We start from the raw sequence: 25,958 nt of genomic DNA on the forward strand, positions 1-25,958 counted from the left end.
TTTAGGCAATGCCAAGTAACAATGGGAGCATCGTCCTCCAGCATCAGACATTTCCTTACCACAAACCCAAAACTCCTCACAGGAATCCAGATCAAAGAGCGGCCTCGTTACACTGCAGTTCCTTCAAGAAAAGGAGCAAGTGCCAGGATTGGAAAATCCTGTTTTAAGACAGGAGTTTCCTCTGCCTCAAGACACAACAGTAGACTAGGAACTGTCAGCTGATGTATCCCGTGTGGGCTTTTTCTGCTTTAAATACCTAAATATGGGGTAAAAGGGAGAAGAATTTTGGACAGGAGTCTGGAGGGACAAAAGGGAATGGCTTCCCATGGACAGAGGGGAGGATTAGATGGGATATTGGGAAGGAATTCCTGGCCATGAGGGTGGTGAGGCCTTGGCATAGGATGCCCAGAGAAGCTGTGGCTACTCCTGCATCCCTGGCAATGCCCAAGGCCAGGTTGGACAGGGCTTGGAGCAACCTGGGACAGTGAAAGGTGTCCCTGCCCATGGCAGGGGGTGGCACTGGATGAGCTTTAAAGGTCCCTTCCAGCCCAAAACCACTTCATGATTCTGTGAATTCCACACAGGGAGGGAAGTGAAGCCAAGGCAATTTCCCAAACAAAAATTCACAATACCAAAAAAACATCATCAGGGCAAAGGGGTGGACACTACCAGGGCAGAATGATGAAGCCCAGATAAAATTTAATTTGACCATTTCTTTGGACAATTAGTGAACATTTGCACACATTTCAGCTGCACAATGACCTGGGTAACTCTTCTCATTGCCTACAAAGCCTAATTAAACCCCAAAAAAATGGGTCCCAGACCCACAGGCTGCTTCTCTGCCAGAAGGAGGTGAACTCCCAGTTCAGGAAGGACAAGCTGGTGGTCTTGGCACAGACAAATTAAAACATGATGCTAATTCCAACAAAAAGACAATCAAAATGCATGGATTATAAAAGGGGAAAAGAGGATAATTCCATGCTCTGTGAGGGGAAAGTCAACTGTCAAGTTCTGTCCTGGTTGTTCAGGAGAGAAAAGGACACTGACACCAAAAGGCAAATAAAACCCAAACCCCACAACTTGGCAACTCCTATATCTGGAAATGAGCTTTGAAAATGTAACCTGTCATAATGAGTCAGTGCTTTTGTTCACTTCAGCAAGTTATTTATGCACATTTCTGGAAGAACAATTAGATGGGCAACAAATGTAATGAACTGAAAGGAGCACAAGGCTGTGAATGTGGGGTTTGACCTTTACTGTGCAGCCTCTTAACAGCAAATTGCTCTGGCTTTTCCCTGCTCTTTGTCAATGCCACTGGGATGACAACTAGGGTGGGATTTTAATACCTAGGAAATGAAATATTTATTATTTCATCCTTAGGAAACACTACTTCATTACTTTGGACAGCTGCCATTATTTTGGGAGTAATACTAAAAAATGAAACAAATGGGGATTATTTGCAACTCTCAGAGCACTGTTAAGTCTATGGCTGATATTTTAGACGAATTTTTAGATATTTAATATTATGATATATAACTTGAGACACCTTAAAGAAACTGATCCACACACAGTGGATGCTTAGCACATTAGGCAGCTCAAATGAGAAGAGTCCAAAATCCACAAGTCATCTGCAGTATCACAGCCAGCATTCCCTGCATACCTCATGATGCAAATGTTGTAACCATAATTTTTCTGAACTGCAAACCACAGGCATTACATCACCATTGGTTTGTCCCTTTGGAAACAGAACTCAGAGTTACACTAATTCTTGGCCTTCATCTAACATTTAGACCATGCTTCTCTTGAAATTTCACTGCAGAATCACAGAATAGGTTGGAAAAGACCTTGGAGATCATCAAGTCCAATCTATGACCAAACACCACCTTATCAATTAATCTATGGCACTGAGTGCCACATCCAGTCTTTTTTAAACACCTCCAAGGCTGGTGACTCCACCACCTCCCTGGGCAGCTCATTCCAATGCTCAATCACTCTTTCTTGTGAAGAATTTTTCCTAATTTCCCATTTTTTCTAATGTCCAGCCTAAATTTCCCCTGGTGCAGCTTAAGGCTGTGTCCTCCCATCCTGTCACTGCTTGTCTGGGAGAAGAGACCAACCCCCACCTGGCTACAACTTCCTTCAGGGAGTTGTAGAGAGATATTGCCTAGGGCCTGTGAGAGATTCAACAGCTGGAAACAGGCAAGAAAACTTCATTTAACCGAAGTCACATCTCACAGGATGTGGCCATGCTGAATTCCTAAAAATATCAGCAGAGCTCTGCCTAAAAATCACCCAGTCTTAACTGGAACTATCCATGTCTCCATGTCCTCTGCTTCACAGAGTAAAACCAAGAAAGCTCAACAAGGTGGTCAGCATCTCAATGAATGCCCGTGTTTCAAGATGGACACACAGAAAAATGTAAATAAATTATATAAAGGGAGATGGAAGCATTGCCTGGACGCTCTGCAACATTCTCTCATGGAATTCTGTCTTAGGTTACAAGGTATGGCTGGGATGTGTATTCTGTTTGCCATCTGTTAGAGGTGGGGCAGTTATCTTCTGTTAACTGGGCAGTTTTCTTTATGTCTTCCACAACCAATCCTCCCTCTGGGAAATATCTTCTGTCAATGGGCCAGTGAGTGTCACTGCATGACTGATAAAATTACATCATCCCACTGGGAGATGCTCCACCCAGGGGGAGGAGCCAAACATTCCTACCTGGATATAATCTGAGGTTTGGAATGCCACAGGCAACCTTTTCCCACTGGATTCCCAGAGGAAGACCAGGCCCATCTACACCACCATTGGATCTTCAGAGGAAAACTAAACCCTTCTACAGGAGTAGAAGGAAGCCCTTCCCACTGCAAGAGAGCTGCAGACACCATTTAATTGGACTACTACCAACACCCTGACCAACAGGGTGCCAGGTCATATTCTGACTCTGTCAGTAGTATTTTCTTTTTGCACTATTACATTTGTATTTTTTTTCTAATTTTCCCAGTAAAGAACTGTTATTTCTGTTCCTATCTCTTTGCCTGAGAGCCCCTTAATTCCAAAACCATAGCAATTCAGAGGGAGGGCGTTTCCATTTTCCATTTCAAGGGACGCTCTTGCTTTCCTCAGCAGACACGTGTCTTTTCCACCAAGGCAAACTCCTTCTGTAGAGCTGGCTAAGCTCTACAGGGTGTCAGTTCATATTCTGACTCTGTCAGTAGTATTTTCTTTTTGTACTATTGCATTTGTATTTTTTAAAAATTTTCCTAGTAAAGAACTACAAAGAACTGTTATTCCTACTCCCATATCTTTGCCTGAGAGCCCCTTAATTCCAAAACCATAACAATTCGGAGGGAGGGCGTTTACATTTCCCATTTCAAGGTAAGCTCCTGCCTTCCTTAGCAGACACCTGTCTGTTCAAACCAAGACAAATTCCTTCTATAGAGCTGTAGGGGGATGGAATATAAGAACATAACGGTAGTATAGAGAGTTATCTTACCCCTAAGAAATTGCAGCTGAGCCAATTATTAGAGATTAAGAACAGACCTGACTTTAACACAGCTGTAGCCAATGAGAAGAGTGCTACAACAGAGTGGGTTGGTTGGTTAAAAGGGGAACTGGAGTCAGTTGGCTACTGTGAGAATAAGGAAGAATCAGTGCTTAGAGGAGCTGACTATGAGAAACATCAAGGAGGTACGAAACTTGCAATAAGGAGACAACAATATGGAACCTTTGCAATATAACGACACCACAGAACCAGCTAAGCCTGGGCAGGGGTTTTCTGCAATTGCAAGGCTCAGGTTTGTACCTCAGCCTTGGTGAGCTGCTCCCGCAACTTCTCCACCTCCTCACGGAGCTCACGGATGATGCGGGCGTTGGGGTCCTCGTTGACCACGGCGTGGTTGACGATGTTCTTGGCCCTGTCCGCGTAGCGCAGCGTTGACAGCGTCTCGTCGTAGTTGTCGGCCGCTGGGCTCACCGTGGCCACCATGGCCGTCTTGCTGTTGCCCCCAAGGCTGTCCTGGAAGGTTTGAAAAAATCAATATTAGAATCAATATTTTGGTTTAGAATTAATATTTTTATTTTGGTTTGTTGGGTTAAGAGTTTAAGCGGTGTGAGTTAAGAAAAGGTCGTGATTTTCAATGTTTGTTTTTGAAAGCTCATTTGGGAAATGTCATTTTTGGATTCTGGCACTCTTGGCTTTCTTAGTTTCAACAGGAACCAAAAAAAGGCCCTGTTCTGGGATTCACAGGGCCTGGTAAAGGATTCAAAGTTTTCTTTCGATGTTTTCTGCTTAGGTTTACAAACCAGAAATGTAAACACTTCAGCTGTGTTCACTACATTGAACACTACTGTGTTCACTTCTCAGATGCTACTGAGGGAGCTCAGGAAAAACCATGATGAATTCAGATTATCTCATTTTAAAGACTATGAGACAGATGTCTTCAAGAAATAAATTACTGAGATATCTGTTCATAAACAATACAGCTGCTTTTACTCCTATAAACTTTCAGACTGGGGCCCTTCCCTTCCTCCCACTGGCACAACTCACAAATCTAAACTGAGTTATGTAAGAAATTACCCTCCTGGAATTTGGTTGAGAGAGAAGAAAGGCATGAAACAAGGAAGGAAGCAAGGAAGGAAGGATTCAATCTTTTTATTGACCACAAGATTATGGTTACAATTTCAGCCAAATATAGATACATGAAGATAAAATATTCTAGTGTAAATTGTGCAGCAGGTTTTTTTTTTTTTTTCTGTTTGGCAGTTTGGTTTCTTTGGTTTGCCTGGAATTTTGGGGTGGGTTTTTGTTTGTTTGTTTATTTGTTTTTAACCCAATATCCTTTTCTGAGACAAACCACGCTCTTAATTTCCATCTTCAATAACCCATGAGAAGTAGGTCAGGCATTGCCATTAGAACAATCTGACTGCATTAGCTGCTTGTCAAACCATTTCAGTTCCAAAACACACGTGGAGCTTTCCCCAGCAATCATTAAAATGCCCCTTTAAGTATTTCCCCAAGACTCTCCTTTTGGCTGCGTGATGCCTAAACCAGTTTGACAGGAGTCAGGCTGTTGGCAGCACTTGGCTGACTCTGGTCATGCAAAAGGGCATGGAACCCATATGAAACATAAATCTCTGTATATTTATAGTGTTCAACACAGTCAGCACAGGCAGGTAAGTGTATTCATACAGAAATCAGTAAAAAAGGAACAGCTTGCTGACTGATCTCACCGTGACTTTACTCAACCAAGGATTAGCCAGTGTTTATTCTAAATTAATCCATGGCTTGGGAGGGTCCCCTCTGTACCAAAAAAAAATGTTTTTTTAACTGAAAACTTTAAGACTAACAGGAGCACTAATGAATCATTCCACGGGATTTCCTGGCCAAAAATTAGGAATGACACCCTGCAACTGCAATCCCTGTTCTGCATAAAAAGCTGGAGTTAGGTAGGGAGCTGGCCAGGTACTCCCCTTCCAAATCCATCCTTAACTGTTTGCACTTTGGGAATGTCCCTCACTGCACTAATCAGCTCCAAAATAGGATTAATTCATTATCTGAATTGCAGCTCTGCTGTAGAGGCAGCTGAGAACGCTGTAACAGTGATACAGCAGAACCCACAATACACCCATTATAAACTGGGCAAAGTCCCTCTTGTAGCAATTCAAGTCCAACGCCAGACTGTCTGATAAAGTTTTATGTATAAACCCCATGTGCTGATTTCACTGGTTTCTTTAATGATAAGCAAGAAAGGTGAAAAAATAGCAAATCAGCCTCTCATTAGTGAAAAGAGTCTGTAACCAGCCTGGCAAGACTGGGCTTGCAAGTGTTAGAGGGTCAGAATATAAATAAAGAAGTTATTTCTAAGAATTAACTAGCTTTTTCTCCTCTAGCAGCAAGATTACTGTGAAAACAATTCAAAATGTGGAGCTCAGAAATTGTATTTTTAATAGCAGCCATCAGGCTTCTGATTAATACAGGAAAACAAGATGTTTGTGCCAATACAACTTGATTAAAACCATAAGTTCCAGAACTGACAAAGCTATTTTGCTCCCTGCATATAACCTGATGCCACTGCTCAAGCAATGATATTTTTCACCTGGCACTTTTGTCTGAAATCCTCAACAAAATTAAGCAACAAGTGTCAGATCTTGAGGTCTCCCGAACTGATTTCTCAGACTTGTGGAGAGACACTGTATGAGAGATATTCCTGCAGTTAGAACACATGGAGTCTGCTTTGGTATCATAATTACAAGTTGAAAGCCAGGCAGGAAGCTCAGCCCACTGTCACAGAGATATTTTATGAAAAATCCCTTTGCCAGGATTTTTCTCCTGAGAAGCTGAGAGGCCTCAGAAATGAAATGTAAACAATGATTATCTGCTGCTGTGGAATGCAACAGGTGCATCTTTGATTGGTCTCATGTGATTGTTTTTAATTAATGGCCAATCACAGTCCAGCTGTCTCAGACTCTCTGGTCAGTCACAAGACTTTATTATCATTCCTTTCTATTCCTTGCTAGCTTTCTGATGAAATATTTTCTTCTATTCTTTTAGTATAGTTTTAATATATAATTTTCTTTTAATATAATATACATCATAAAATAATAAATCAGCCTTCTGAAACATGGAGGCTAGACTCTCATCTCTTGACTGCAATTCAACAGCCCACCATCTCATGGCTTCTCCAAACAGGCCCCTTTAAACGAATAAACCCCTCCTTTGATCTCTAATTAAAAAAAAGAAAAAAAAATTTAAATGTCCCCCCTTTCAAAACAAAGCTTCAATGAGAGCTTGTTTGTTAAAAAACCCCAAAAGCCCCCAAGCCTTGATGTTGGACACAAAGAGGGTTTGCCTGAAAGGAGGCAGAACAAAAGTGGGCTCCCGTTCCTGCGCCACGCCCGGCCGGCAGCACCGTGGCCACAATGCCTCAGACAGGTGCTGAACAGGAATTGCAGTCTGCTCCCTGGATTTGTTTAGAAATGGAGCAGCAGAACTAATTCCAACAAGGCTGGAAATTCATCAGGGAGGTTTCCACGCCTCTGCAGCCACATCAGGAACCCAGAGCACACCAGGGCAAAGTGAAGCTGTGCAGTGGCTTTGTTGGCAAATTGCAGAGAGCCAAAAAAAAAACTGTTTCTCCTAAATGAGAGTAAAAACTCAGTGTAAGTATAGAGAGGCAAAAAAGTATTTAAACACTGAAAAAGCCTCAGTGCAAGAACACTGTGCTGTGAGAACTTGTTTTATTCAGACACTGTTTGTGTTGTTCCATTAAGATTTTTACGTGGTTATTTGATGTCCAGATCTGCTAGGGATAAATAACTTCACAAGCCATGCTAAAAGGTCCATCAAAAGGCAGCACTGAGAAAAATGAAGGTTTGTGTGTCAAGAGGTTACAGGAGCAGGGATTTTGTTTTATTTAAGCATTAAATTCAACTTTGTTTTCAAATCTCTGCAAGGAAAAATGTGTTGGTTTTTTTTGATCTCCGCAATTCAGTACAACCTGCAAGTCACTTTGTCTTTTTCTTTCCACATGTGCAGTTAAATCCCAGGGATATGAAATTTAAACACCACTTAAAAACACTGCTAAGAAAGGGTGGGGAAGCTAAGACAACAAAGCATAGCCAGAGCACCCACAAAAAGTAAGAGGACAAAGAAAGGCTGGAGATGCCACAAATCAGTTTCTTCTCAAATTATTTCTTTCTACCAATAAGTATCTCAATTGCTCCTGGATAATAACTAAATAGAGCACAAGGAAAAAAAAAAAAGAAATTTGACTTATACAGATCTCATATTTAACAAATTGGGTTTCTTCATTTAGACTGTACACAGGTTCATCCAAGCGCCATCATGAAACACTCCTTTTTCCCCCAAAAAAAACACCAAATAAGAGCCCTGCACAGTTCAGAAAATGATTTAACTGCTCATTTCACATGAACAGCATCTCAGAAGTCTCCTGACCTGTTCCTCAGACTGTAACTGGGATAATGCTCTGCAATTATACTCTGCTGACAAAAGTAAAATATCTTAACAATTAAATTAGACAATTAGAAAAAGGTAATTGTCTTAATTAACATCTTCAGAGCTAAGCATACCAGGATGTAAAATCAGCTGTATGCAGAACTAACCCAAATTAAATTAGCCCCAAGGTTGTGCGTGAAGCTGTACTTACACTGACCCATAAAATATACACTGCTTTTAATTTTATTTTTGAAGTTCCTTAATCCTTAGGCCATTGCAGGTCAGCAGAAGACACATATTTAGTCTGCAGAGATACTAATGGCTTACATCCAGCTCATTTTCCAAAGACAATTATGGTTAACATCAAACCCAGAAAATGAGGCAAAAAGCACACAATTTTGATTTCATTCAATAACACTCTTCTCCCTTTTCCTCTCTTTTATTTAACTTTAAAAAAGATTAAAAAAAAAATCCTTACTTACTTTAAGTAACCAAGTGAGCACAGAATCACGATATGGAACAAATTTGTTCTTGTTCTTGCCAGCAGCCTGATCTGCCAGGGCAGAAATAACCAGCCCCAGAGTTGTGAGGGATCTGCCCAGAGAACACAAATAGTCATTAACAAGGGTAAATATTCATAAGTCAAATGCATATTTAGACAGTGACTTCCTCTCTGAAAACATGCTCTGAGGAAAATATTCCTCATTTAATTTTGATCATTCTTTCTTCACAAAAGCTCCACTCTTATTTTTTTCAGTATGTTTTCAGTCTTAATAATCAGGTCTTCACAATGAAATTCATGGCAGTTGCAGGAACACAAATATTCTTTTAAAAGATGGAAATCTTATTCCCATATCTAAGAGTACTGCATGTCAGAAGGAGAAATAGAGAGAAGGAGAAAAATTGACTACAGGAGCTTTGTACAGAGAAGAAAAGGAGAAAATTGACTACAGGAGCTTCAGACTGTTTTACAAGTAGGCTGTATTTAGCAGGAAATGGTGATGAAAAAAGGAAAACAAACAATTTCAAAGTCTTACTTGTTAATGTTGCTTCCTTCTTTCAGCCTGTCTCCTGCAGCACCAGTTTTAGTTGCCCTTTCACTGCCTGCCAAGTCCACCAGGCTGAGCTTGCCCACCTTCTCACCTGATGTCTGGGGAAGGAACCAGAGAACAGCCCCTGTTAGGTCACTTAAATCAAGTTACACTGTTTGATGTATTTTACAACTGCAATCCAACTTCATTTTTGGTGTAAACTCTTGTTCCACCCCCTTTGAGAATGGCTGGATTTGAACAGTGTCCTGTGCTAAGTCACTACTTGCTGTCTCAGAAACAACAGGGAAGTCATGGATATTGTGAAACCAGGTATTCTGATATTTTCAAATATCTCAGAAATCTCCAGAGGAGAGCACACTAATGAAGTGCTGAACCATGAAAAATTCAGACTTATGCCAAGGGAGTCACAAGCAGAGACATGAGGTTCACAATCCAGTCTTGAAAACAGTCTCCTAAAATCCTCAGATTTTATACCAGAGTTTCTTCTGTTTTTCAGTGACCAGTAATGAGCCTGACAAGAAGCATGTTACAATTTACATAAACTATCACAATTGCAAAGTCTCCTTTATCCTCATCAGCCTCCTGGAACACAATCCCAGCTATGTGAGTATTTAAACCTGTAATGAACATTTTGTTACAAATCCTTTCACCTCATTTGACCCAAAATGACATTCTGAAACACTCCATGAGCTCCCTAAATCAATCTGAAATTGAAAAGCCAACTGTCTTTGGGAACAGCTTGCTCACATCATGTTCTTCTGCAGCATCTGCGCCTTCAGCACCCCAGGATCCCAAATACAAAGTGCTGCATCCACATAAATAAATGGAATAATTAAAATCAATAAGCTCTCAAAAATTACACCCTAAACCTATCACAACACGATGTGATCATGGAATGTGCCATTTCCAGGACTGAAAGGAGCAGCAGATGGGAGAACAGGGAAATCTGTTGTAGAAGTTCACACAGGGGTCACTGGAAGGTGCAGAGAACATGGACAGTGACAACCACTCTGCATCCAGGCTGAGCAGGACCACACAAAAACCAGGTATGAAAAGCTGTACAAAGAGCCATAGCAAAACTGGAATGACAAAATATGGAAAAATAAAATGGAATGACAAAATATGGAATGACAAAATATGGAAAAATAAAAAAAAAATCACCATAGTATGATGCTGATTTGAAGTGCAATGGGGAAAAAATCCAAATAAAGAATGAGGAAAATTGTGTGGATAAGAAGACTGGTGGAAATTGAGAAAACAGGATGAAAGAAAGCCCAAATTCTCATTATGCTTTCCAATATTTAGGCTCAGATTTGCTCTGTGGACACAAAATTTCTCCAAGGCTTTGAAAACATTAAAGAATTATCCAAGCACAGAATTTATCAATGAAGTTTAAAGATACTTCTTTCAATTCCAGTTTATCATCATTTTCTGTGAGGGATTAAATAATATTGTCATAATGTATTTCATGCACCTCTCCAAGGCATATTTATGTATAAGGCAACATAAAATTAAAATATTTGCAGCTTTAAATGCTTTTCCAATATTGAATATTTATACATAAAAGCATTTGTGGCATAGAATGTAAAATATTGAAAATTAGTATTTTTTTCAATTTAGGAAGTTGATAATTTAAACAAATTTGCATTACTTTAGCAAGCTGGTAATTTATATCAATTTGCATTAAATAACCACGAGATTATTCAATCTGCATTAAATAACCACAAGTGCACATTAGGAGATCCATCTGGATCACCAAATGTACACTCAGGTGTATTTCTATTTTTCACCTATTTTATGTTTAGCCTGTACTGCAAACTGCTGCTTCCAAAGAGGTGTTTCTTTTCCTGTGAAATACATTAAAGCAAGAGACACATTCCAGGCTGACATTTGGAGCTTGCAGCTGGATTTTCTTACCCCTGACTGCACATCATAGAGGGTGTGGGTGAGGATGATCTTGAAGACTGCGTGGGACCGACTGCTCTCCTCGTTCATGTTGGTGGCAGCCACTGTCCGAGATTTGTTGCCCTCAGACATCAAGGACTCGATGTCCTAAATACAATTTTTACAGCCATGAGTATATCTGCATTGACATCCTTTTCAATTACCTCCAAAAATCACCTCATCTTGGTCAAATGCAGCATTTTCTTGCTAAGCCTCCCATTTGTTTAATTAGAAATACGTGATGAAAAAAACTCCAAGTGTCATGACTTCACCCACTCCTCAACCTAGATATTAAATTATCAACAAAAATAATGCACCTGGCTGCACACAGCAACACTCAAAAGCAGAGGAAGAAGTGAGGAACAGCAATTTGTGTTTGAACCCTGTCACATTTTAGTCTCAGGCTGTCATGGTCTGAGAATCTGGAATACTGACAAAAGGCTCAGAGGTTTATAAAACAGAACCATGCTGAACAGAACATTACATTCCTCCAAATTTTAAGAGTTTATTATGTTCTTTCATCTGTTGTGATGCTTGAGAAAGGTGCAGCTCCCCTGCTTTGGGGTTTCACAGCAATTGTGTAAAATAGTTAAAACCTCGGGGTCTTGGGCTAAACCTCTATTTCTGCATCTCTAGCTGGGTGATGCTAAAACAACTCAAATAAACAGTCAAACAAAGGACCACCACAGACCACTGACTCCAAATTCTGGATTACAAAAAGCTGCTGGGCAACATGGAAAGGCAAAGCATGAAATGTGTCCTGTCTGAGCAGAAACCACCACGGAGAGCTGGATGAACACCTGGAGAAACTGCAATTGCACTGTTTTCATGTTTTGCTTAAGCTGACAGATTCCATCCCATATTTATTCATTTTCACCAGTTAAAGCTCCTCAAAAAACAGGGCATTTTGTGAATGTACACATAAACATTTACTGTCCTGCAAGCCAGTTTCATGTGATGCTCTCAAGTATTTGCTGGGTAAACAATCATTAGTTCATAATTCCAGTGTGTGCTACTGGGAAGGGAAATCACAGAGTAGAGCATGGCAGGCAAAAAGTGACACAGTGGGGCACTGAGAGCCTGTCTCTGCTTAATCCTGGGCCTGTAATTAATCACAGAACACTTTCTCATGACAGTCTGCACTCATCTTAATGCTGAGAGGAAATCTGTTCCATTCAGCAGCTGAATTACTTCCAGAATTACTGAGCAGCACAAGATGAAGGGAGTTTCTGCTCTCAGCCCTGCTCTCCCCAGGGATCACATCACAACAATCTGCAGCTCTCTTGCTCTAAGATTACTGATAAGGAGCATTTTAGTAGTTCTGTCCAGCTTAAGGGACAGCACCTGGTGTTTAGGATGTGAAGATAAGCCTTTCATAAAGTTGATCCTTACCTTGTAGCTAGCAACAGCTAGTTTGGATAGGCCATCTACGTAAGGGCCATAAACACTGTGTTCTCTAACCTTTAATGACTGACGGCTTCTGGTTGGGGGAAAAAAAAGGGATTTATAAGCACATGACTGACTTAAGACAACATTTACACAAAGTCCACTGACACATCTCAAACAGGATGGTCTCACAAATACCCACTGAAGCGCAGAGCAAGGGCCAGAATGCAAACACAAAAAAAGCTTTATAACACATAAAAAGCTGACACAGACAGTGCTGTCACTTCACAAAAGGTACATTTACTCCAGGCTTTTAGTCTTGCTACTTTATTTTGATTTATAATGAGGAGATGCTGAGATCAGGAAGCAGCAAAAGTCATCCTAGGCAAATGTTTTAGATGGGATCCATTAAGGCAAACTGGTTATGTAAAGGAAGAGTGTAGGACAAGTTCTACAGTGCCATTCACACACAAATTCCTCACCCTTTGGGGTCAAGGAGATCTCTGACTTTCTCATTGTAAATCTCCATGTAGGATACTTCCACTTTGAAACTCTGCTCTTCATTTTCTTCTTTCTGTGCTCTTTCAAAGAGTCCACTGCAAAGTCTAGGGATTAATCCAGGCTGATCAGCAGTACCCATCATGGTGTAGGATTTTCCAGAACCTGTGTGAGGGAAGCTGTGATTAGAGAACATGCAACAAAGGTTTCTGCTGTGCAGAATATTGATAAGAAATAAAAGAAATTTTTTTAAAATCTGCATGTTAGTAGAAGGTATTTGCTCCATTTTCTGCCTTAAAGTAACACAAACACCACTGAGCTAAAGAGTATTTTAATTAAAGGGAAAAGGAAAACAAGAAATTTGGTTCAGAGTACTGGAGAACTTTTAGATAGATAGAGCCTTACTGCAGATGACAAGTCACTAATGAGAAAAACCTTCATATTACCCTATAAATATTAAATTAAAATGACAATTGAAGATTATTTTAAGCACAGAGGCAGAAAATCTGAGCAATGCTCTGAGCTCAAGGACGACCATGGTCACGCCAAAGATTATCATGTGAAGTGTGAGAAATAAGGGTAGCCAGCAGCAACAAAACCTTACTTCTCGTCCTGCCCACCTCATATCTGATGTTAAAAAAGAGGAAAACATTTCTTATCTACATCAGAAGGTATTTCTCCTCCAACAATGTCACAAGAACCGTGGAAAGAACCAGAACACAACACCTTTGGAGGTAACATTTCTCCCTGACTCTGGGACTCACCTGTTTGCCCATAGGCAAAGATACAAGCGTTGTAGCCTTCAAAGGCATTCTGAAGAATATTCTCTCCAAGGCACTTGAAAACAACATCTTGACCTAGAAAACAGAACACACAAGCCAACACTGTAACACAGCAAGAGCTTTTTGTCCCTTGATTTGGATTGTTCTTTTGGATTAGATGGAAGCTGTGAGGGTTTTCCTGCTGTTGCTGCCTAAATCACATCCAGTGTTTGCTCCCTGGAAAGAAGCAGATGATGTGCTCCAGATTTATGTTGCTGTCAAAATTAGGGGCTGGGATTACCATGGATATACCTGGATGTGATTAAAGCAAATATCCTATAAAGGTTCACACTCAGAAGTTTTATCAGCAGAGAATCCGTGACCAACTGTAGAATTTAATCTGCTGGGGAATGACACCTCCTCAAAATATACTCTGTACATTTTAATGACACTCAGTTGATTTTAATCCAAGGGAATCAACAGAGCACTGGAAAATTTTACTGTGTAAGATATTGGATAATACCACGAGGAGATTTTTGCAGAGAAGGAATCACAAGTATGTGGAAGATATGGATATTCACAGGGTACTTTGCACTGGCAAAAAGTAAGGTGTAAGATTTCTTTTGTAATTGAACTTTGAGCTTTTTGGATAATTTTCCAAGCAGAGGAAAGAAGGCTTAAAATATCTGGGTAGTAACTTCTTGAACAAAATCTATTTTCAGAATTAATTTTATAACCCAAAAAACTCAAGTCTGAACAAGGCAGGACAGAACTTTATGGACTGAAAAGTCCTCGCAAACAATGTTCCTTTAAGCTCTTCCTTTCCCTCTTTAAGTTCTTATCTTTACAGGCAAATCCATGCTAAATTCTCCATCAAAAGCACCAAGAGCTGTGCCAGGCTCAGCTGGGGTAACACTTCCACTGCATAACAGACCAAAATATCAGTTATATAGGCACCACCTTTAGTTTGAGAAACAAAATATGTAATATTCCTATGTAATTTGTATGGCTGAAAGTGTCACATTTTTCTTAGAGCCTTGATAAGCTATTATTCATTTGTTAAAGAAATTAAAATTAGGAAGTGTATGTGTCTTTGTTTTTTCTTATGATTTTTATGAAATAAATATTAAGTTCAATTGATCCCAAATTTTAAAGGATAACAACTATGAAAGGAATAAATTATAGGAGTGATAAGTCCAAATGCAGTTCATATTTTACCATAACTATATGCCAAAATACATTCTAATAATACATAGGAAACGTTTATGAAAACTTTTAATGAATACATTACACACTCTCACTAAAGCATCTGAATTCACATAAAGTTAAATGAAATTAGCCTTTTATTAAGATTCCTTTATTAGGTTTTACTATGATGCCAAACTCTCATCAGCACTGAAAAACATGAAATTACACGTAACAGTGCTCCTCAAAATAAAAATTGGGTTTGATGCATTTAAAATGATGGAGTTGGAGCAGTATTTTAAATAAAGCTGTAAACAGGAGTAAAGCATCATTGTGCTGGGTTTCTCCACTCTCTGCATTGCAAAGGGGTGGCACTGCCCATTGCTGTTGTCATCTTTAGAGAAAAGGAACTGGAATGATTGATTTTCCCTTTTTTGACAGCAGCCAGTCATAGAAAGGGCAGCACTTTGTGCCATATGGCCTGTGCCCTGCAGCAAGGACTGTATTTTAATCAGATCATTCCCACCTGGAGACAGCCAAGCCACAGTAAATATTATTACCTGCATATTTTTCTTTGACAGATTCATCCATGGACCAAAAGCAGTGATCATAGGCAAACACCTGCAGGGAAACAACCAGGACACCTCAGAACAGCTACAGCCAAATCCAACACGTTATTCACATTCTGACATTCTGAACTCAACACACATTCCCACTGAATTCCTTATTTACCAGGAGTTTGAAGCCCAAACAAACACTTCATTTTCCTGCATGCTTTTTATTTGTTCCTTGTTTCTATTTGCTCCTTTCTGTGCCAACCCTACTCCCCACTCTCCATGTGCCAACCCTGTGGATGTCAAGGACCTCTCAATTTCTCCCTCCAAACCTATCCTTGCAATGCATTTTTCACCAGAGTTTCTCTTTTCCAAACTGACAGATGTCCTCTAGCTCTCTCTGCCTCCCATCTCCCCGTGCCTCTTGTCTGCATAAATTAAAAACAAGCCTTAGGGTAGCAAGCTCTTTCCATACAAGAGGAGTATGTATTTATTTACATTCCATGACAAACCAAAGCAGTCATCAAAGTCTAATATTTGCAAAGAATAATAGAAAGCAAATCAGTTTTATCATGAAAAGAGCAACACTATAATATTTTTAATAGAAAATTTTCAATTTTGCCATAAATCCATCGAAAGGTCCACAGGCACCTTTCGTCCTGAAAGATGACCTGAAATAATACAATGTGTATTTTGGGACAGATGTTTGCAAAAACAGCTCCCCGGGTATGTATCTGCAAGGAGAAATATTAATTAGGGTAATGTCTGACCTACATTCACAAAATTTATTCTGCAGGATGTAGGAAAAGGGAAGTGCAATGTGGGGCTCTCAGGCTGTGGATTTCCCCTCTAAGCTTAATGGAAGCTGCTCTTTCTCCTTTGGATGTCCTGCTGACTACCAACATTTATGAAAATGCTTAACATAGCAAAATCCTTGAAATTTAAATAATTTATCTTCAAAAATACATTGTTTCCCCCCCAGTACCAGCATCAAGAGATAAAGTAGTTATTTTATATCCTCTAACTGAGGAAACAACAGCTTGTGTATGAAAAATTATGGTGCCTTTTTTTTTTTTTTACTTTGAATTCATTTTACAGCTAAACATATTATCGAAGCATCCCAAGCCTTCAGAACATTTAATAAAACACCACTGGCTGTATGAGCACATCCATGGAGCTGAACCCTGATCTGCCAGGGCAGAGTCTTCAGAACAAGCACAAAGTCACGGGACCATAAAAACAAAATGAGTTTGCTTTATCACAAATACCAGAAAATGCTTTTTAAAAAGCCCACAAAGAACAAATATCCTCCATTCAGAGCCTGCAGTGCTGAGTGTGGATGTTCTCATTTATTCCTCTGACTCATTTCTTGGCACGGGGTGCACAGAGCATTTCTGCAGCAAGGAGATGCTTCGAGTTTCTTACTCAGCAGCTGAGCAGCAACAGAGCTCTGCAAAATGCTTTTAATATTTGGATAACCCAAGAGTGAGCAAGTGATAGGACAACTCCCACACACTGATAAAAAGCCCTTACCTTTGGGTGAGTTCTGCTGTTCCCCAATGCATCAGGAGTGGAAAGGATTTGGTACAAGGTCAGGGGAAGAAAAAAAAAAAAGACAAAAGAAAAACAAGGATTGTTAGTTGAAGTGATTTCAGCTTAATTGTGCTATCATTAATAAATGGAATGCTACATTAAAACTTCATTTCTCTCCTCAGATCTCTCCTTGCTTACAGACCCTAAGTCATTTTAGAAACCCTTTCAGGGGCATGATTTGAAATGCTGCTCAGAGTTGATTTAAAATTCAAAGCCACTGATTTTCCTCATGCTGCATGTCTTTCTCATTCTCTCACGGGTTTTTCTTGTGACACCTCTCCGTCTCTCTGGGTGTCACTACCTCTTAAAAACAAAGTACCCAAGTAACATAAAAATTTCCCAAACCACTTGAACAAGACCTTCAGGAGTGTTATTCAAGAGGAAATTTCAGAGCCCAGCCCCTGGGCTTGCCCAACCCAGCTCTCTCTGGTTGCTGGGACAGCAGAGCAAACATTTGCTTCCTCAAAAGAATGAGCAGAGAACAGCAATTCTTCTACTCTGTTATGTGCAGAATTTAAAAGTTTGGGGGTTTTTGTTTGTTTGTTTTTAAGCAAGCACAAAATTACTGGAGTGACCTTTAAAATACCAGCACGGCCCCAGTGGATGACTGCAGCCTCCCCATATCAGAGGCTGGAGAAAAGCAGTAAACACACAACAAACCACTGATATTCCCCTTGTCCTGGACCTTCCAAATGGCATTAGGAAACTCTTGACATCAGCAACGAGTAAAGTCTTGTGACAAGCAACACTGATTTCTTTTGAACAGAGCAGGAGAAAGACATGGGAGCCATACAGGATTACCCTCAGAGCTCCTGCTGCTCACAAGGCTGAAGAAGCAAGTTTAAAAATAGTAATTTCTGAGCATTGACTCTCAAAATCAACTATTTATTACACAAATCCATCACCCCTTTTTGCTCATGCCTGGATCTGCTGTATCTGTTTGACAGAACAGGAACAACGGGCACTTGGGAGAGCAGGACGATTACTGAAGTCAAGGTCACCCCGTGTCACGGGGTCATCCAAGCCAGCAATGACAACATGACCCCTTTTCCTCTGCCACCTGGCTTAGTTGAAATAAAGTCTCTCCCAAGGTCCTGGCAGCCAGCTTGGTGTGGGCTCTAGGATGTTGCTCCTGGGTGGATTTTATTGAGGGAATCTCCTTTAGTGGGGCTTTGATCCAGATACAGGAGACTCCAGAGAGCCCCTCTGGATCCCCTCAGAGAGACAAAGGAGCATTTTCACGGCCTTTTGTGCTCTGAAATGCTCATGGAGCACTTTGCTGCAGGACTTCACTGGAAATTGCCTTTAGGGGAGTTCTGCTCCCAGGACAGGTTAATTACTATTCCTACAAAAATCTCCTTGTAAAACAAAAGGAGCAGCAAGCCTGGATTCAGAGTCTGAGTTTAGCACTCAGAGATGTGACACAGCCCTGCTCACATTCCCCAGCCCAATACCAAGGCAGGATTATATTGCAACAACCCAGCTGATCTGCCCAGCCCTCAATATAGGGCATATTATTGAGTATTTGGGTTAAAGCAGCTGTAAGGATATAATCTAAGAAATTCTATCACAGATACAATTTTAAGATTATGGATTACACAGGGCTATGTATCATCAAGCTTAACTTAAGACCTTTAGTCTGAGCTAAGTATCTCATTTTCTGAAGGGCTGCACAAACACACAAACCCAGGTCTTGGGTCTTGCTTAATCCAAACTTGAGGGAACAGAATCTCCATAAAACCCAGAGTGCAGCATTTGGGACACAGCACAGCTACACAGAGCTGCAGTTTGTGTCATGTACTTCTGACCACAGAGAGAATAAATGGGACAAATGTTTCCCCAAGGAAAGCATTCAGGGTGCAGCCTGCATCACTGTGCTGTGAACATATGAGCCCATTAGTGCTGCAGCTGCATGCTTGGCCCAGAAACCCATGAAAAGATTTTCAGCCTGATGCAAAATCCCTTGGGAATTGAGTAGATGGGGAATTAGAGCACCCACAGCAGCCTGGCTGGCTGCAAGGACACACTGGGTGCTCACACTCAAGTGCTCCTCTCCATCCCAGAGGTGAGGAGAAGGTAAATACCAAGAACAGCACCACCCACACAGCAGGGAAGGATCTCCTACAACACAACATGACAGGAACCTTGTGTGCCAAGAATAGGGAGGTGACTTTCCCCCTCTGCTCTTGGCAAACCCACCTGGAATGCTGCACACAGTTCTGGTGTCCCCAGCATGGGAAGGACACAAAACTGGTGGAGCAAGTCCAGAGGAGGCCATGAGGTTGATAAGAGGACTGGAGAACCTTCCCTAAGGAGACAGGCTGGGGATTTTTTGGGCTGTTCAGCCCCACACAGAAGGGAAGGTTCTCCTACAACAAAACACGACAGGAACCTTGTGTGCCACTTTCCCCCTATGCTCTTGTCAAGCCCCACCTGGAATGCTGCACACAGTTCTGGTGTCACCAGCATGGGAAGGACACAAAACTGGTGGAGCAAGTCCGGAGGAGGCCATGAGGTTGATAAGAGGACTGGAGAACCTCCCCTAAGGAGACAGGCTGGGAAATTTCAGGCTGCTCAGCCTGGAAAAGGTTGTGTGGAGACCTCACAGCACCTTCCAGTGTTGGAAGGGTGACAGGGAAGCTGGAGAGGGACTGCTCATCAGGAACTGGAGTGACAGGACAAGGGAGAAGGGGTTCAAACTGGGAGAGGGGAAATTTAGGTTAGATATCTGGAAGGAATTGTTCCTCATGAGGGTGGGGAGGCCCTGGCACAGAGAAGCTTCCAGGGATGAAGCAGCCACAGCTTCTCTGGGCACCCTGTGCCAGGGCCTCCCCACCCTCACACCCAACAATTCCTTCCCAAATTCCCATCTATCCCTGCCCTCTGGCAGTGGGCAGCCATTCCCTGCGTACTGTCCCTCCATCCCTTGTCCCAGGTCCCTCTCCATCCCCAAAGATGCTGCCATTTGAGGTGCAGGCAGCTCCTCGGCCAACAGCCAAAAATTCCCATCTATCTCAGATACAGCAGGAGCATCCGAGGCAGGGAGGGAAAACTTTATCTTTCAGCCACTGAAGGATGTCACTGAGATGCTTCCAGCTACTTGTTTTCACTTGTATCCAGTCTGACAGGAATTTGCCTACTCCCTTCTCTTATCTCTTCTCAGTTCAATGTCAAACAGAAGTAGAGGGAATCTAATGCATCTAATTTAATTCTAAAATTAAAAAAGGAGGAAGATTACTCCAAAACAACATCCTCCATTTAACAGTATTTTATTTACTGCAGAGAATTGCAACAAGATGATCTTTAAGGTCTTTTCCAACTCAAATAATTTGGTGATACCATGAACATATTTGCTGTTTTGAGAGTGAATGAAAACATGGAGCTTGGGTAATAATTTCTGTTTAAACTATCTCTTACACAGTGTAAACGAGTCCTGATCCAGCTTCTTGATCAGGACACACTTACTTTTCTATAAGAATTCTGGTGGTTCCACACATCTCAAGCACATATTTTATATATTTATATATTTATATAAATATATTTTATATATTTATATAAAAATATAAATAAAATCAGAGCAGGTCCCAGCTGAGACCATCAGTGCATGTGCAATACCACTACTGATTCATTTTTTAACAGAATAATTAAATTACACATTCAAACACAATAAACTGTTCAACCATAGTTAATAGTGGCATTTTAGTAACACCCAGTTTTTCCATGTTCAAAAGGGGGGAAGGAAGGTTTAGTAACCTTGGTGTATTTCAGATTATGCAAATATTGAGGGGGAAAACACCCCAGCAAAGGAGCAGAGGTGAACCCTGGCTGGGGAGAGGAGAGCAGAGCTCAGCCCTTATCTCTCCTGTCTGGCTGACCCCCCAGCTCAGAGGCAGCAGCCAGCTGGCAAATCAGCACATGCTCTAAATCAGTCACAGCACATCTCCCTTCTTGTCTCAATCAGAAACTGGCAGATGGGGCAAAGGGAGGAGAAAGGCGGGAGGTGGCAAGGCAGGAAACAGGGGAAAGAGCTCCGGAAGCTCTAGGACAGGAGCTGACATGCCAGGCATGGGTTTTCTTCTTTGCATTTTTTTGAAAAAGAACATTTCCTATGGCAACAGCAACTGCAACAACCAAACTGTACATAAGAGTGATGCTGCCAAGTGGCACAAGGCTATGCTGGATTTATGGAATTTATGGAATAACATTTTGTCATTTTCAGAAGCATTAACAAAAATATAGTACAAATTTGAGGGTTAGAAAAAAGAAAAAAAAGAGAGGCAACAATTCCAACTATGAATCAGGAAACTCTCATCAAATCTCTCCAGAAATTATTATTGCTTTCCACTTCCAATCTTCCATAACCATTGCAAAAACAACCATATCAAATTGCAGTGTAATTAGTGCTATTTTATGCCCTTCTGCAGAAACTATCCAGCATGAACTCCAGAAAGCAGCTAAAAATGCAACTAGAAAAAGAAACTGATGGGGGAAAACTCCTTGGGGTTTTACAAGTGAAAAGGTGTCAGTGTCCCCCCAGAGATCACTCTGTAAGACAACATCTTTATGTTCCCAGCTGGCCTAAGAAAATCGTATTATTAAAAATAAAGTTGACATGATGTATAACAGTAATTCACTCTTTGGATGCAGTCATTCTGGAATTCTGGGATTTTATTATTAAGTTGTAGCAGGTAGAAGCTGTACAATAACTATCCTAGGTTCTGACAGGCAGAACAGCATCATTTACCAATACTCCCTGAAATCAAAGAACTAAAGTTGCATTGGGCAGAGTTTGTCAGCCCCTCAAATCTTTCCTTGCTTTTTTTCCTTGCTTAAGTAGGGCTCAAAATAGCACTGGCATGAAAAACCCTGAAGCACAATTTTTTTGGCTCCTTGTCTCAGTTTGAAAAGTTTGGTGCTTGTTCAGGAAGGCAGGAGCTTCCCTTCAAATGGAGAATGTAAATCCCTCCCTCTGAATTATTATAATTTTGAAATTAAGAGGGTCTTAGGTAAAGATATGGGAGTAGGAATAACAGTTCTTTATTAGGGAAAAAAAATTAAAATAGAAATGTAGTAATACAAAACAACACTGAGAGAGTCGGAATACAACCTGACACCTTGTTGGTCAGGGTGTTGGTAGCAGTCTGATTAAATGGTGGCTGCAGTCTTCTTGGAGCGATAAATGTGGTTCTGTTGGAGCAGTGATCCTGTAGAAGGGTGGAGTTTTCTTCTGAAGGTCTAGTGCTGGTGTAGATGAGCCTGGTCTTTTTCTGGGAATTTAGGGGAAAAGAAACTTGTTCTTTTGGGAAACTAGGGGGAAAAGGCTGCCTGTGGTGTTCCAAACCTCAGACTATATCCAGGTAGGAATGCTTGGCTCCTCCCTATGGGTGGAGCATCTCCCAGTAGGGTGAGGGAACTTTATCAGCCATGCAATGACTCTCACAGGCCCATTAACAGAAGATATTTCCCAGAGGGAGGATAGGTTGTGGAAGAGATAAAGAAAACTGCCCAATTAACAGAAGATAACTGCCCCACCTCTAACAGATGGCAAATAGAATACACACCCCAGCCATACCTTGTAACCTAAGACACTCCTGTACAGTGTTTTATGGATTCACGGAATGGTTTGTGTTGGAAGGGACCTTACAGATCATCCCACTGCAAACCTGTGCCCCTGGATACTTTCCAATGGAAGGAAAAGTGTTTTCCCTTGTTCCTTCTCACTCACCTGCCATAAGCTTCCCTACTCAAACACAGCAGAGCCAGGAGCACCCCAGGAACATCAAATATCCCATTCCCAACACCTCAGCACTGAGCTTTGCTAAGCAAATGAGGCTCTGTTTGAAGAGCAGTGGGTTAGAACATAGTGGATTTCATGGACTGAAGGGTTTCTCAAGAAATCTCATCCTTCAATCAAGGTTTTTGAGTCTTGAGGGTTTTTGGGCACTGCCAGGCTCCCCAGGGAACGGGAACAGCTCCAAGGCTGCCAGAGCTGCAGGAGGGTTTGGACAATTCTCTCAGGGATGCACAGGGTGGGATGGTTGGGGTGTTTGTGCAGGGCCACAAATTAGATTAATAATCCTGGTGGGTCCCTTCTGGCTCAGGATTTTCTATAATTTTATGTCCCCTGGCCATATCTCAGAATGCAAATATTGGGTGTGAGAAGTGGAATTTCAAAGGAAGTGCTCTTATTGCCTCAGTATTAGACACCTTCCTGAACAGGAGATGGGATTTAACAACCCAGTGTTTTATTCTGAACAAATTGGGCTTATGAAGTCCAAGCTTCCCTATCCTTCACTGTACTACAGGACCTTCCTAGACTGGAGAAGCTGATAAGTGGAATTACTGTAGAGCTCCAGCACTAAAAACTCTCAAGGCCTTGCAGCAGATGCAAAGGAAGCACAAAAAAAAATATAAAAGTATCAGGAAGATCTTGGATTTGTTTGAAGTTTGGGAGTCCAGTTCTTTCTGAAACAGATCCTTTAACTGGTAGCTTGTGTGGGTTTTGGTTTTGATTTTTTTTCCTGTATGAATATAGGACTCAGAATGAAGTATTTTTAAGAGCCAGAACTGCAATGGTCCGAGTTTTATTGTTTAAATTTCAGCTGCAAAATTTCTTTCACGGCATAAAAAAGTACCAGCCAATGGTGAAATAAAATACAGAGAATAGATTTAATTATTTTACTAACACAGACAAAACCAAAAGGCAGCAGTATGATAGCAGATAACAAAAATTAGAATTCTTTGAGAAGCTGTTTCCTCTCCTTCTGCATATCAGACAAATATAACTTGCAATCCACTTTGCTGCTGCCAGGTGTATACAATGAGAGGAAAAGTCAGCTAAATCAAGTCTGATCACTTCAGGCTTATCCTATGATACTTAGAAATCCAATTCACAGAATATTTCAGATTGTAAAGTCTTTAAGGTTACTGGGTTTCACGAGTGTTTAACAATTTATAGATATTTTTACCCCATTTTTACATTTAGGCCAAGTGGTGTCAAAATGCTGAGGCCCACCAAACTCCAGTTTTTGATGATGTCCTGCAATTAATATTTTTCTTACAGAACCTCATTTTTTATTTCCACGGCAATACTGAATTCTTTGGGAAAAAAACACACTGCCCTATTTGAGCAAAAGATTTTTTTGCAATCAGAAACAGCCTCTTTAAAACAAAATCCCCAAATACATTAAAAAGGAAAAAAAAAACTGTGAAAGAGCATACACAGTTCAAAGCCTAAACTTGTGTAGCTAAAAGGAACAAAGGTAATCACTGTTCCTTGGAAAATTCCTCCAGTGCTCCAAGGCATTCCAGGCGTAGTTGGCGGTTACTTAGTTTCTACTGACAAAACTAATTTTTGCCAGCTCACTCAAAACAATTAAAAAAAAAAAAAAAAAAAAAAAAAAAGAAAGCCCCAAACACCAAGAACTCTGGTTGAGCAGCAGCTTTGTGGGTTTGGGGTATTTTGTACTTGGAGCTAAATTTTCTGTATTGTTGGTACAATAATCTGCTTAGTCCTGACCACATTCAAGCGGTGCATGGATCCCATAAAGCTGGTGTTATGACAAGGGGATTACAACTTTATCCTTTTGTTTGTAAATACTCAGATGTCAGGATACCATTGTACTCTAGAGAATGTTTGGTGAACAGCCAGTCCCCAAACTTTCAATTACCATTGTTAATTACAGTATTTTTTAATCAAGTGGGCTGTAGCTACCTTTTTGTAGCCATGTGAGGGAGGGAAAGAGCCTCCTTAGGATGTGGCAGCTTTTTAACTCCTCCAGGAGATCCCAAATGGAAAATGATGGCAGGTGGAACAGCATGTACAGGAAAATATACAATATATGGTAATCTTGTTCTACAGCATCAACAAACTCAGCATTCACATCCAGGAAAACCTTTAGCCAAGTCACTGGCACACAGGATTAATCCCAGAATGATCCCCTGGGCACTGTGGAAAGCAAAAGATTGGAACTAAAAGGAATTTAATCCTTGAAAGTGTATTTCTAGAACTCTCTCAGGTCCACCAAGACTGGGTTTTCCACCTTTGGTAGATCACCCAGCTGCATCACCCAATCCATAAACTCATTAGAGCCTCTACCTTACACCAGTTTGAGTTTCTGTCTTCCTTGAAAACACAAATATACTGACCAGAATCACTTGGAAAGAGAGCAGATTTTTCCATGGACTCTGTGGTATTTACACAAATGCCTAAATACAAATGGGGGCACCTGATATTCTCTGAAGAAAGAAGAATCCCAGAACAATTTGGGTTGGATGAGACCTTAAAACTCATCCAGTGCCACCACCGCCCCTGGGCAGAGGCAATTTCCACTATCCCAGGTTGATCCAACCCCATCCAACCTGGCCTTGGACATTTCCATGGATCCAGGGGCAGCCACAGTGCTCTGGGAAACCTATGCCAGAGCCTCCCCACCCTCACAGAGAAGAATTTCTCTCTAAAATCTCCTTCTGCTTCAAACAAGGAAGAGAAAAAGAAAGAACAAGACATTTGCTGGAGTACAAAGGTGTCCACAGCCATGGAGGCTTCAGAGCAGCCCACAAGCTCTTCATCCTCATATTAATCAATCATTCCACACTAAGGAAATTACTGTAAGGACTCTTCAACTCAGGGAAACAAATGCCTCACCAAGAACATTCTGAAAATGCTGGTAATGTTTTCTATGTCTTTTAAATAGGCAGTAGCTCCCTCCAAACACAAATGTGCAGAAGAAGTGTCTCTGAGTACTTGCTCATTCCCCATCTACTCTCCTACTGAATTACCAACACCATGAGGCAGCTCCGTACTCGTAACACTTGACAGTCAACATTTTTTGACATCCCCAAAGAACTTTCAGTCATTTATCTCTCAACTGTCCGGGCAATTTGTGTTAGATAATCACCAATGCAACTTGGGAAACACCTTCCAGCCCTGAGGCCTAAATAAGAAGTGAAATTGCTTCCTCCGCTTTCTTTCTTTGGTTCCGCAGGTCTGCCTTGTCCTCCAGTGGAGAGGAGGACTTTCCACCTTCCT

The 25,958-nt window shown here is 41.1% G+C and overlaps 1 protein-coding gene across 2 annotated transcripts in view; it reads right to left on the reverse strand.

Annotated features, from left to right (window-relative positions):
• Positions 1 to 25,958, reverse strand: part of KIF13B (kinesin family member 13B) — a 124,903-nt gene that overhangs the window by 58,672 nt on the left and 40,273 nt on the right. For both annotated transcript variants that reach the window (XM_058020198.1, XM_058020197.1), the window contains exons 3-11: positions 16,868 to 16,883; positions 15,341 to 15,401; positions 13,599 to 13,691; positions 12,819 to 12,999; positions 12,343 to 12,430; positions 10,924 to 11,058; positions 8,992 to 9,104; positions 8,437 to 8,548; positions 3,803 to 4,015 (exon numbers count right to left, since the gene is read on the reverse strand). In XM_058020198.1, coding sequence (XP_057876181.1) covers positions 3,803 to 4,015; positions 8,437 to 8,548; positions 8,992 to 9,104; positions 10,924 to 11,058; positions 12,343 to 12,430; positions 12,819 to 12,999; positions 13,599 to 13,691; positions 15,341 to 15,401; positions 16,868 to 16,883 — 1,012 coding nt within the window. The remainder of the gene's footprint in view (positions 1 to 3,802; positions 4,016 to 8,436; positions 8,549 to 8,991; positions 9,105 to 10,923; positions 11,059 to 12,342; positions 12,431 to 12,818; positions 13,000 to 13,598; positions 13,692 to 15,340; positions 15,402 to 16,867; positions 16,884 to 25,958) is intronic.

The sequence above is a fragment of the Melospiza georgiana genome, chromosome 3, assembly GCF_028018845.1.
Source record: "Melospiza georgiana isolate bMelGeo1 chromosome 3, bMelGeo1.pri, whole genome shotgun sequence".
NCBI lineage: Eukaryota > Metazoa > Chordata > Aves > Passeriformes > Passerellidae > Melospiza > Melospiza georgiana.